Source organism: Wolffia australiana, chromosome 11, assembly GCF_029677425.1.
Source record: "Wolffia australiana isolate 7733 chromosome 11, ASM2967742v1".
Classification (NCBI taxonomy): Eukaryota; Viridiplantae; Streptophyta; class Magnoliopsida; order Alismatales; family Araceae; genus Wolffia; species Wolffia australiana.
Genome location: NC_135845.1, coordinates 13,584,013 through 13,597,763, shown reverse-complemented (window position 1 = coordinate 13,597,763; position 13,751 = coordinate 13,584,013). Strand labels below are relative to the sequence as shown.

Here is a 13,751-nt window from a genome sequence, read left to right as displayed (position 1 = left end):
TGGGTTATTTTCCTAAGAAACAATATTTAGTTTCTAATTCTGAAAAAGTTTCCTTTATTTATTCTGTAAACATTACTTTTACCTTAGAAAATTTTAATTTATCAGTTTTTATGTTACCTTATGGCTGGAGCCATATGAGTGATTTCTAGTCCTCATGTCCAAGGCCATCTATTTTTTGTCTAGTTTTCATGAAGAACCTGTTTTACTTGTTGATGATAATATAATATTCCATATACATTAGAATCATACTCATGCCAATCATCACACTCTTCCCATCACATTATGAGTACGCATTTATATTTCATCTTAAGGCTTCCCCATGGACACCAAAATTATCTTGGAACCAGCTTAAACACAAGAAACCTCTAAGTTCACCTTAACAGGTGATATTGATGCCAACTATACTTCCGGATCGTCCCGGACGAGGACGATGGACGAGATGGGACGAAATTTGTCCCGGCTGACGTCCATCATTTCCCCCGGGACGAAGGACGGGACTGTATTTTGTCCGGGACCGTCCCGTCCTACATCTCTTGGACGAAGTTTCGGACCGTCCCAACTCTCCTGGATGAATTTTCGTCCCGTCCGGACGAAAATAGAGAGAATTTCACGCCTCCAGCCCTAGTATTGTCCTTCGAAAGGAATTCGGCGTCGGGAAGCACGAGTCGTACCCAGTACCTTGCAGAGCCATCGGGTTGCCTTCTGAAACCCACCTTTGTCTTCCTCCATCTCTGCGAGTGATAGCGGTGATTCACCATCGCGAAGGTGTTCCACCGCCGGCAAGGTATGTTTTCTACATATCTATTCTTCTATCTATCTACCTTTCTATATATCTATCTCTCTCTATCCATCTATCTATCTACCTATCTATCTATCTACCTATCTATCGATCTTTCTATCTGCCGATCTAGCTATCTATTGATCTTTCTATGTAGCTATCTATCTACCTATCTATCGATCTTTCTATCTATCTATCTAGCTATCTATCTATCTAACAGTCGATCTAACTATCTATCAATCTTTCTATCTATCTATCTATCGATCTTTCTATCTATCTACCTAGCTATCTATCTATCGATCTATCCTTCTATCGATCTGTCCTTCTATCTGTCTATCGATCTATCCTTCTATCGATCTGTCCTTCTATCTATCTATTTATCTATCTTTCTGTTGGTCCAACTATCTCACCTTTTACCTATCTAACTCACTGGCGATCAAACCATGTCAAATTCTAGCTATTTATCGATCTTTCTATGTAGCTGTCTATCGATTAATTCCTTTTTAAGATTTCGCTCGTTAAATGTTAACAAAATGTTATCTCAAGAAAGGTAGCTGATGAAAATATTTATCCTATGGGACTATTCAGTTTGACTATTTTCGTTTCTTATTTTATTCTGTTGATATCTTGAACCTGAAAGATAAAAAAGCTGTGGAATCAATGCATAGCTCTCCATATTTCCCTTTAAATGAAGATATCAATTCCTTGTATCTTCATGGATAGTTATTTATGGTTCTTTAAGTTTTAGTCTTAACCTTGCGATTGAAATATTGAAATATGTTAACATTGATAGTTATTTATGGTTCTTTAAGTTTAAGTTTTAGTCTTAACATTGAAATATGTGATGTCAACTTCCCTATCTCTCTCTCTCTTCCTCACTCTCTATTTCTTTATATTTACCATCAGTTTGATGTTTTCTCTCTCTCTCTTTCTCTCAATCTATAAATCCATCTAATCCATCCATCCATCTCTATCTCTCTCTCTCTCTCTATATATATACATATATATATATTTCTCTAGATTACCAAGGTTATCCTTGGTAATTTATGGGCTAATTTTAGTCCGTCTTACTTAGGGTTCTTGCTTATGGTGATATCTCACTTGCGAAATATCTTCTAAATATGTGTCATCACTCTCACTCACTCTCTCTTTTTGTGTTTGTACAAATTTCTCTTTATCTAACGAGATTAAAATAGATATTTTAGGAAAATAGTTATCCATGACTAATTTAGTTTCAATGTCTATTGGCAAAAAAATGACTTATTTTATTGGAATATGAACAAATTAAGTAGAGACAACCCATTTCTATCCATCTCCCGTTCTCTGCATCTTTTCTATGTTTCCCTCGCCAACCAGCAGCATATTTCTGTTTGAAACACGGCGTTGTTTCGAAATATCAGTTTCTTGGAACTCTAAAAATATAATTATCTCTGAATTTTTTTCTTATTAAAAATTATTTTCGCTGTTCAATAAAATTTTTGCTTATGCGGGTTGGCGCAGGCCCAAGGCTTGGCTGCGTCGTCTCCTTTCTTCTAAGAAGCTCTGCTTGAATATTAAGTGTCTGGTACTTTTTCTCATTTTTTACCTGTGTGCCCATTGCTTCCTCTCTCTCCTTTTCATACGCATGTGTATGGATAAATTTGTGTTAATATAGGAGATATATATATATATATATATATAGTTTTGTCATCTATGATCTGCACATTTTTGATTTCATGAATCTCATAAACTATATAATCTTATGAAGACTTCAGTAGTTTCCGGACACTCAAAAGTTGGATTATGAAATACACAATTGTATGTGACAAAGATTTCATTTATTCAATTGTATAACTTGTAACAAACATCTCTCCTTCCATGTAGCTATTCTAACTATCGATCTATCTATCGATCTTTCTATGTAGCTATTCTAGCTATCTATCGATCTTTCTGTGTTGATATATTATTAATGCCTCGGCCCAAGTTTTGAGGCTAATATCCACGGTCATCTCCGAATAGTTTTTTCCGCATTTGTAATCCTTATGAATGTTGATTGTTGTACACATCTATTACAGTCTCCATTTGTTTAATCATACTTTAGTGTCACTTTAGTACCGTGTTCAAATTGCTATGTTTGTGGTTAATATGAACGAATATGTATTGTGATTAATTCTGCTATAGATATGGAGTCCACATCCGCTACCACTCCCAAGTCAACAGCTAGGGCTACGCCATCGGTGTCTGCGGAGTGCTACGCGGTAGAGATTGATGACAATGTGTCATCTCGAAATGTTATACGCAAGCGGTCTAAAGTTTTAGATCGATTTGTTGAACTTGGCCCGGACGAGTACCAGTGTACGCTTTGTCAAGCGCAGAACCCCACTCATAAGGTCATCATCAGGCGGAATAAGGATAGGAGCACGATTGTGTTCTGGAGACATATAGAGAAAGCGCATCATAAATATCACGATGAACTCAAGGGCGTCCACAAGAATTAGAGGAAGCTAATCCAATATGACTTTCTGTCACCCAAGCTTTACTTACGCAGCATCACCAAAGAGCGTACGAAGGAAGAGTTCGTCAGATTCATTTGTGACAACGATCTTCCGTGGCGACTTGAGAAGAAGAAGTCCTTCCGAAGATTATGGTTCTACAGGACGCAGTTGGTTGGTGACATCCCTGGCCCTGATGCGGTGAAAGCTACGGCTTCTACCATGTATACAGAAGTCCGAGGGAAACTAGTAGAGATGTTTGCTGAAATTCATAGCGTCTCTCTGACAGTGGACGCGTGGATGTCAAGAAATAACCTCTCCCTTCTAGGTAGAACTGCCCATTAGATCGACGGCGATTGGAAGCTCTGTGATCTACTACTTGCTATCCGGCGGAGCAAGGGATCCCATTGCGGCACCAACTTGGCGAGGCTCATCGTGGAGGTTGCATATGAGTATGGAATAGAGTCGAAGCTTCGTGCCATCACGACGGACAACGCGTCTAACAACAGAACCATGATGGCGTCAATTGTAGATCAGCTGAAGACTGTAAATCCACAATTCACTATGGATAGACATGTACCGTGCGTTGCACATGTTCTCAACCTTGTAGTCCAGTCCGGACTAAGGATCGTACGTAACCCTGAAGCACCAGAAATTAGCACAGTACGAGTTCGAGATCTTCAGCCATATGCTGCGTTGGTCACGGATGAACATATCGACTCGCAAGGCGACGAATGTAGTTCAACGACTTTTGCACCCCTGGGAGTAGTCGTCTCATGCGTTAGAGCCATCGTCAACGCTATTCAAGGGTCCACGCACCGGATGGAGAAATATGTTGATATGTGCAAGATGTTTGAGCTTTCGAACTCGAACAAGATTAAAGTGGACTGCCCGACGCGCTGGAACTCCACATTCAAGATGTTAGAGCGTGCTCTTGCGAAGAGGGAGGTACTCGACCATATGGTTGTGAGGTTTCTTTCCACATCGTGTAAGGACTACATGCTATGTCAAGAGGACTGGGATTTAATTGAGGAATATCTCAGTATCTTGGGGCCACTGTGTGAAGGTTCTTACTACGTCTGTTCCGCAAAGAGATTGCCAATCACTGACGTGACGTTGTTGATCTCGGACCTGAAGTCCCAACTTGAGCAAGCTATGTATAGTGCCGGGGCTACCTTGGATGACGAGCGGAGGGAAGCGTTGCGCTCGGCGTGTAGTGCCATGTATAACAAGTTGATGCAGTACGCAAAGGTCATTTGGGGCAATCACACAGTGGCGACGGCGGGAACCCTTGATTCATTCTCCAAGAGATATCGTGCATCCGTCATATCGGGAAAGCGTGCTTTCCTACCTCGGTAGTCTTCTCGACAGCGCGTGTACAACGAGTGCAACTGGGTGTGGTTCAGAGCAGGACAAATCAGCTGGAAGACGCCGTCCGGATCACTTTGTGTCCAACAAGCGACAATATACCCGTCCGTGCAAGTCTCGGTGCCCACGCGCAACACCTCGGCAGGAGCTAGAGAAGTATCTGAATATCCCGTGCAGTGAGGAGGAAGACAGTCCACTAAGCTGGTGGAAGGATGTTGGAACTCAGTACTTCCCGAACTTGACAAAAATTGCGTCCCAATTTCTGGCCGTAAGCCCCACAAGTGCACTAGTGGAGAGGCTCTTTTCAATTGGTCGAGGCATCACCACGTACCGTAGAGGTCGCCTAGATGTAGAGAGCATAGAGACGCTGATGATGCTCCGTGCATGGTTCCGTCGCGCAGAGCAATGCTCGTCTGACTCCGAGGATGACATTGACGATGATGACAGCTCTTCTGACGGTGAGTTACATTAGAACATTTTTTGACCTTTTGTTTTTGCATGTTTTTTTTCTAACTCACTCCTTTCCACTTGACAGCGTAAGAGCGGCAAAAAAGGAAGGTGGCCCCCATTTACATCCCTCTTGATTTACAGTAAGTCATGCTTCTTACCCCATATATTTTTGTTCCGTATGTTTGCAGTGAATATCTCCCTACAGTGTTGGTCTGAAATTTAGTTTAAATAACTTGGTGAAGTATTTTCCCCTAAACGAAGGGTGCATACTATTCGCCTGCTCCCAGGCTTAAGCGAAGAGTGCAGAAGAGCGTGCCTATCTTCATGTTGTCTTCAGTATGCATGTCATGCTCACCAGCCTAACAGTTCGATGTGTGAAATTGTTGGGAAAATAAATGAAACAGGAACAAGATTTCAGCTGCCCGTGTTTATTCTTATATCTTCTATGTTTCTTTTTAATGTGGTTTCTTCATTCCATCTAATGCTGTTCCTTTTTTCAAGTTCCTTCTTTCTCTTTGTTCGTTCCTTCTCTTCCTCTTCTCCCTCGCCCTTCTTGTTTCATGTTGTCCTCTCCATTTCTCCCCCTTTTTTTATTTTTCCTATTCTTCTTCTTCGATTTGATTACTGTTGTATGTTTCCTTACGACTTTGATTTGATTTCAATTTGAACGGATTACATGTGGGACATGTGAGACGGCCATCTCAACACCGACTAATTTTGCGCGAGGTGGAAGGATGGGTGCATGAACTCTGCCTCAAGATTCTGTCCCAGCTTCTGAAAAAACACTCTCTATTTCTGTTTCACCTTTGCTGTGACTGAAGCCTGTTTTTTGAACAATTAATTTGTGTTAATGTGGAAACTCCAAAAGATATGGATACAAGTCATCAATGGCGCACAAGACTCAAAATTTAAGCACTGCTATATAATGATTCAGATGTGGACTGCCATCACCAGGATCAAAGTGTTGAATGTTGATAGTATCTACTATAATGAATCAGTGAACTTAATTCAGAGTTGTGAATTAAAAATATACCTTTGACTGTTACGCATGTGATGACGAAGTCATTATCCAAAAAATAATTTAAAATATATATTTAATCCTAGTTTATATTTTAAACATGTCCACGGGTGCACCTAAGGTTTGTACTTACTAGAGTTTAAACGTAAGTGTACTTTCGAACCTCAATTTAAAAATCTCTATTACTTTTATCAAGGTCAAGTATTTTATTTAGAAAGATATCAAAATTATAACTAAGATGTGTCACACTTTTTCCACTCTTTCCATGAATTTGTTACATGAGTGAAATATCTCAGAATCAAAAAGAAGAAAAAAATATATATAGAGAGAAAAGAAAAAATATATAAAGAATACAAAAAATAATTATAAATTATCGTCCACTTCGGACGTCCACCGTTCGGGTACCCCAGACGAACAAACTTTCCGTCCGATGGGACGAGATTCGTCCCGTCCGGGGTACGTCGGACAATTTTTCATCCGCGCCCATGGACGGGACGAAAATCTCGTCCCGGGACGAAATCTTCATCCCGTCCGCATCCCGGAAGTATAATGCCAACTAACCTGTTCAGACCGGTCTGGCTTGCTAGAGTAGATATCACAAGTTAGAAATCTGAAGTAAATCGTGATGGGGTGGAAGGAATTTGGGATGGGTGACCACGAGAGAAAATTTCGGGAAAAAAAATATAGATCACATTATGTATTAATTAATACCACGTAAAATGCGCAAGTCATGGGCAGAAATGAATCTCTCTAAAAAACCCAGAATTTTTAAAATAAAACTAACCTGTTAAAAAAGAACCCTCTTTTTAGTTCATAGTATGGCCTTCAGGGCACGGCTGGTTCGTCTACGAGCACAAAACTTGGGTTGGTCGTACCCGGCGGTGTTTTTCCCAATAAGAAAAAATGTTTTATCTAAAAATATATTTTAAAAAATATAGATCACGTGATTGCATTACTACCACGTAAAATGCACAAGTTCTGGACAAAAATGAATATCTTTAAAAAATCCAGAATTTTTAAAAGAAAACTAACCTGTTCATAAAGAACCCTTGTTTTAGTTCACAGTATAGCGAAATTCCTCCCCGGTGGCTTCCAGGGCACGGCTGGATGAGTCAGCGAGTACAAAACTTTTATGTACGCATTTTTTTTCCAAAAAAACGTTTTATCTAAAATTATTTCCAAGGATGCCACGTCACCGCCACGCGGCAGAGAGGACAGCGCGAGCGGTCAGAAATCCCGCCGACGTGGAAGAGGGAGAGCCGGCAAGGGTTGAAGTGGACAGTGGGCCCCACGGGACAGCTCGAGCAGCTAATATCTGTGACAGCTAATGGGAAAGGGACACGTGGGTAAGCCTCATCCACGGGATATTCCAAAAAATCTGAGTCACCAGGTCGTCTGGCTCCCCGTCGGCCACGTCGCTCGAACACGGCGAAATAGGAAGAAGGGGGCACGGCCTCGTGGTGGTTTCTGCGCTCCACGAGTATTTTTCTTCCTTTTCTCGATCGATTTCTTCCTCGATCCGCTTAAATTTGAGGGCGATAGTTTAGTTGATGTTAATCTTCTTCCCCGATCTGCTGTTTTCTCTCGGGAATTTGGTCAGCGGTGTTCTCCGACTGCTTGAATCTCGCTGTAAGCTCTTCCTCTCATTCTTCGTTAAAATCTTGTTGAAGTTGCTAGGCTTTCATCGGTCACTGCAGATCTGTGGATCGACAGGGTGAGATTGATTTTGATGCATGCTCTATTTTGATGTCAACTCGATCTTTGATCTTGGTTTTTCCCCTCTGTGGTTAACGTTTTGTGGCTGCTAATCTCGCGTTCTCTTGAGGCAATCAGAACATATAAACGATGGTTTGTATTGGGGTTGTGTAATCGACTTGGTCCGTGCATGGATTATGAAAGTTTTATTTTCTCGGTGCATGATTTCGATGTAAATTCAGAGTTTTTTGTCGGGGAAATCCATCTGTCCTCTCACTCTTTCTTATTTTTATGTTCGGAAGTTTACGGGGGAATCACCCATCAAGATGCACATTACTTATTTGTTTTCTTATTTGGCGATCTTTGCAGATAATTGAGCAGAGCTGAGCTGAACAAAAAAACCACAAAGAGTATAAACTTATCTTGGCATGGGCGTTGTGAGTGTGCCTAGCTCGGCGTCTAGGCTTCCTCTTGGCTCGAATTCAAAGTTTTCGAGGAGCCAAAATTGCCGAAGACCCGTTATTCTGGCTTTCAAAATAGAGAAGAGGAAGAACAAGTCTTTCAGCTCCCAGCAAGACACTATAGCTCTGGGGATTGATTCAGTGAAGGATCCGAACAGCCCTGTGAAAAGGGTCTACTCAGATACCAAAAGAAAGGCTGTTTGCGTCGATGAGGCCTCATCCATAGCCGAGCTCGATTACGATGAGGTCGCTGCCGTTCTAGAAAATCTTTATAAGATCAGTCCCGGAGATATATCTCAGCTAGAGAGATCAGATCAAGCTCTGCAGAAACGCAGTAGAAGAAGAAAGATCAGTAAAGAGGATGCGAGTAAGAAGATGAAAGCGCCGGAGGTCTTCAAGAACGACAAGAAGAAGCCGAAGAGATTAAGTCTTCTTGAGAGAATATCAATGAAGAAGAAGGGCAGCGTGGAGGAGGGTAGCAGTAGAGATGTTTTGGACAGACTTGTGAGAGATTACTCTGTGTCGACAGATTTAGTCAGCTTAGATTGGAAAAAAATGAAAATTCCTGCTGTTCTCTCATCTTCGGACCATACTTTCCTGTTCAAACTGCTGCTTCCCGCGAAGGTGAATTATTTTGTTTGGTCGAATTATTCCTACTGTACTGGATTTTTCCTCCAGATTTATCATTATTTGATACGATTTAAGAATTGTATTCTATCAAGTGTAATTGAAGGCATTAATGCTGATTATTTTTGTCATGGAATTTTCAGGCTGCATTTGAAATCAAGGACAATCTGCACAAGGAGCTGGGAAGAGAACCCACAGATGGTGAATTGGCACGTGCCACAAACATGAGCGTTCTACAACTAAGACGACAGCTAGAAGTTGGCCACGCAGCAAGAAACAAATTAATCAAGGTTAGCATTTTCTTTCAATTCTAGTCAATATTAATTAGATTTTAATCTCTTTTTACTCTGCTCTATGCAGCACAATCTTCGGCTTGTGTTGTTCGCAATCAACAAGTATTATCATGAGATAGCCAACGGTCAAAAATTTCAAGACCTCTGCCAGGCCGGAGTCAAAGGCCTCATAACGGCCATTGACCGGTTCGAGTCAAAGCGCGGCTTTCGCTTGTCCACTTACGCTCTGTTCTGGATCCGCCATGCCATCATCCGCTCCATGACCATCTCCAGCTTTGCGCGCGTTCCTTTTGGCATTGAATCGGTACCACATCTCATACTCCAACCATCTTACTTTTTATTTCAAGTAGTTAGATATCGAGGAAGGAGACATGGTTGTTCTGTTCTGTTCGTTTGAAACGAACAAAAAATTGGCACAAAAGAACCGCACAGGGCCTTGTTCTTTTTTTTTTAACGAACAAAATTCGCACATTCGCAGAAATTCACACATTTTCACAAAACTAGAACAAAATTCGCACAAAGCGAACAAAAGAACCGCACACGGGTCTGTGCGATGCTCTGTTCGAATTCATTTTTGTTCTGTTCGGAAAACCGAAAAGAACGAATAATTCGCACAAATTCGCACAAAAATAACAGATGGATCAGTCTAGCAGGAAGCTAAGCCCTTGCATGATGTTCATCATGGTCAGACTTGCTTGAGATTCATCATGGTCAGACTTGCTTGAGATTCATCATGGTCTTATGACATAGTCACTGTGGGTCACACCATCATTACAGCCTTACCATGATAGCCATCACTGTAGATCAGAGGGCAATGTCAAACCCACACGAAAACCAATCCGCCGTGATTGGTGATCTACTCTGCTTATGGGCATCGATCAAACTCACATGAAGACCTCACTATGGTTGATGCCCATCATGATCAGACGGCAGCGTTAAACTGGATCAGTGGGCATAAACTCACATGAGCATCTCCCTAATAACAATATCATAATTGTTAAATGGGATGCGACCAAACCCACATGACGACCCCATTTAACATCCATCATGATTAATAGTCTAATAAATAGAATTGGTCAAACCCACATGAATCCTTAGCATGACATCCACTAAAACCGTAATAGCAAGTCTATCATGGCATCCATCATGATAAAAGTGGGTTTATGCAGGTTAGGCAGGAGATCCAACGAGCCAAGTTGGAGCTGACCTTCGAGCTCAAACGAGAGCCAACGGATCAGGAGATTGTGTCGAGGGTGGGGATCTCGCCAGACCGGTACAAGGACATCTTACGAGCCTCCAAGCCCGTCGCCTCCCTCAACGCCAGACACGCGACCACGCAAGAAGAGTTCATCAAAGGCGTTGCTGATGTGGACGGCGTGAGCGGCGACCGACGACGGCAGCCTGCCCTCCTCCGTCTTGCGCTCGATGATGTGGTATTTCCTCTATCTCTGTTGACTTTTCAGTATGTTTGACTTCTGAATCTAGGCCTTTATTCTTTATCCATGCTCTAAAGACAACTTTCATCTGAATCTTCATTGACTTCGTAACATGAAGACGTATCTAAATTGACCACGACACGTGGCGCAGTTGGATTCGCTGAAGCCCAAGGAGAGCCTGGTAATCCGGCAGAGGTACGGGCTCGACGGGAAGGGCGACCGAACGCTGGGGGAGATCGCCGGGAACCTGAGCATTTCGCGGGAGATGGTGCGCAAGCACGAGGTCAAAGCCCTGATGAAGCTCAAGCACCCGGCCCGCGTTGACTATCTCCGCAGGCACATCGTTTGACCATTGGGCCTCTCCAGAAAAAAATGGGCCCCACCTCGCCTCTGTACCATAACCGCCCAGAGTTGACTTTGACCTCGTAGAATTCCCCCCCCACGCCCCCTAAAAATTTGTATAGCCGTCCGATCGTGTAAAGATTATACGAGATTGTTGATCCAACGGCGGAGATGAGAAAGATCTAGGATGAAGGGCCGAGGAGGACGTCTTTATAAGGCGTGGAGAGGGGGGGAGTTCGGTGTTCTTCGACGATGAGAGGGGCGGAGCTCTCCCTGTCTCTAGTAAGTCTCTCCTGAGCTCGGCCGCGGAGCTTCTCTAGCCTGATTCCGTCCATCTGCTGCAGCTTGAACACTCTCACCACGTTGAGCAGGCCGCCGAGGATGAAGCACAGGCTCCCGCCGAGGCTCAGCCAGATCCAGCTCTCCCCCTGCGATTGGAGATATTGTCCTCAATTTGATCGAAAATGCACGTTCGTTGCGGGATTTGATCGCCTGATCGAAAGGATCTGGATCGGAAATGAGGATTTGGCGGACCGATTGAACGCGATCTGGTTCGGAAATGAAGATTTGGCGGACCGATTGAACGCGATCTGGTTCGGAAATGAAGATTTGGCAGCCTGATTGAAAGCGATCTTGTTCGGAAATGAAGACTTGCCGGCTTGATTGAACTGATCTGGATCGGAAATGAAGATTTGGTGGCCTGATTGAACTGATATGGATCGGAAATGAAGATTTGCCGGCCTGATTGAACTGATCTGGATTGGAAATGAAGATTTGCCGGTGTGATTGAACTGATATGGATCGCAAATGAAGATTTGGCGGCCTGATTGAACTGATATGGAGCGGGAATGAAGATTTGCCGGCCTGATTCAACTGATCTGGATCGAAATTTTTTTATTTTTTTCAGATCGGAAGTTAAGATTGACTGCCTGATTTAACAGTTTTGAATCTTAAATGAAGATTGGCGGCCTGATTGAACAATCCTGCGTCGGAAATGAAGATTTGACAGCCTGATTGAACAGTTTTGGATCTTAAATGAAGATTGGCGGTCTCATTGTACTAACCTGCGACGGAAATGAAGATTTGTACCGGAAATGAAGATTAACGGTCTCATCGAACTTATCTGCTTTGGAAGTGCGGATTGAAGGCCTTCACTTATTGGGATCGGAAATGGAGATTCATTCACGAAGGGATTGCAAAGATCCGGATCGGAAATGGAGAATATCCGCCTGATTCTTCCGATTTGAATCAGAGATGAATATTCGTACGGAATTGAAGGGCTCTTGATCGAGACAGGACAGTTGAGGCATGAATATACAGATTCGAATCGTACCGCGATTTCTTGGCTGTTGTAGATTCCGCCAACGAGGAACAAAAGGCTCCCAGCGAAGAACGGAATCTGGACGAGTTTCTGAAGAACTTGGACGTGGCCACCAGATCTCTCGTACACTTGGCAGAGATCATGGATCGATCCGAGAAACCACAGCGCCGGTCCCGCCACCAGCATCCTCGCCGAGTATCTCCTCAACTTCTCGCCATCAGCCTTCTCTCTCTGCGATCAAGAACACCAGATCAGAAGCGCGCAACAGATCAATCAGAACTAGTGATCGAAAAAATCAAATCATCACCGCAATGAACAGCAAGAGGAAGGCGACGAAGGCGAGGACGGATCCGAGAAACTCGACCGCAGGAACGGCGATCTCCACGAAAGCCAACTGGAGATCAAGAAACAGGAGAGAAAGACGGAAATCGATCCCGGCGAGATGCGCGGCGAGATCGTGCGCTTGGACGAAGGCGAAGATCGCGAGGCTGATGAGGAGAATCGCGAGGCCGGACGAACTCGAAGCCGCGGAGAACTGCGCGAGGAATCCGCCGGAGAGGAGGATCGCGGCGAAAATGTAGAGGCCGGCGTTGATATACTCGCAGCGATGGCGAGCCTGGCGCGTTCCGTAGCTCCTGAACTCCCTCGCCGTCGCGAGCTTCACCATCTTCTCCCGCTCGATCGGCGCGGAAGATGGAGAAGAGTGTAGAACACTGGTAATAAGAGAGCACTTGGCGGGAGAAGGGTCCGCCGATGGACACGTGGCGACACGCATGGCCTCCACGTGTCCAGGATTCGATCTCATCGGTCGGCTGATCGGTTGGTCGATGATCAGATTAGTTTGTTCCGACTCCGGGACGAGGGACGGGACGGAAATTCGTCTCGGGACGACTGGACGGGACGGTTTTTGTATCGCTGGACGAAAAATCATCCCATCCACGCCCGTGCACTGTAGCCGGACGTCGGACGGGACGAAACTCGTCCAGTCCCGTCCGGGACGATCCGGCACTATTGTTCTGACAGATGATCTAACTGGTGATGGCCCCAAAATTCAACGTCCAGCCAACCGATGAATGGACTTTTCTGATCTTCAGATTGCGAAATGCCAATTCGATCCGATCCGATCCGATCCGATCATTGATCAGAGCAATGTCCCAGATAGACGTGCCGTCCGAGTCGGGATCCCTAAAATGGGAGACAGCTGTCAAGGATAATGCACTGTTCCTAGGGCCGTCGATGCCGGAGACGTGATCCTAGATGACGCGGCCAGGATGGGGTGGATTTTCTGAGACATTGGGCCGTCATTTTGGAAGAATTTTATGATACACTAAATTAGTATGTGAATTATGACATAGAATATTGCTATATTTAATATTATTATATTCAGAATATGAGCTTCCATATTTCTTTATTTTTCACCTCAAAACACATAAAAATAAATACACTTTCACTTATGTTCAGCCTCTTATTTTCTTAAGATCATTATTACCA

The 13,751-nt window shown here is 43.6% G+C and overlaps 2 protein-coding genes across 3 annotated transcripts; one reads left to right on the top strand and one right to left on the bottom strand.

Annotated features, from left to right (window-relative positions):
• Nucleotides 1–7,483: 7,483 nt before the first annotated feature.
• Nucleotides 7,484–11,102, top strand: SIGE (sigma factor E). 2 transcript variants are annotated; one of them, XM_078582603.1, is made up of 6 exons: nucleotides 7,484–7,565; nucleotides 8,150–8,865; nucleotides 9,012–9,158; nucleotides 9,229–9,465; nucleotides 10,331–10,594; nucleotides 10,749–11,102. In XM_078582603.1, the coding sequence occupies exons 2-6, from the start codon at nucleotides 8,209–8,211 to the stop codon at nucleotides 10,944–10,946; spliced, it is 1,503 nt and encodes a 500-aa protein (XP_078438729.1). In that variant the 5' UTR covers nucleotides 7,484–7,565; nucleotides 8,150–8,208; the 3' UTR covers nucleotides 10,947–11,102. The 2 variants fall into 2 exon arrangements, with proteins under 2 accessions (XP_078438729.1, XP_078438728.1); XM_078582602.1 differs by having other exon boundaries at nucleotides 7,535–7,714.
• On the bottom strand, nucleotides 11,070–12,952 carry LOC144709171 (polypyrimidine tract-binding-like protein). The gene is made up of 3 exons (XM_078582604.1): nucleotides 12,568–12,952; nucleotides 12,273–12,491; nucleotides 11,070–11,367 (listed from the first exon to the last, which is right to left on the bottom strand). Exons 1-3 carry the CDS (start codon nucleotides 12,925–12,927, stop codon nucleotides 11,122–11,124), a joined length of 825 nt encoding a protein of 274 aa, XP_078438730.1. The 5' UTR covers nucleotides 12,928–12,952; the 3' UTR covers nucleotides 11,070–11,121.
• Nucleotides 12,953–13,751: the final 799 nt, after the last annotated feature.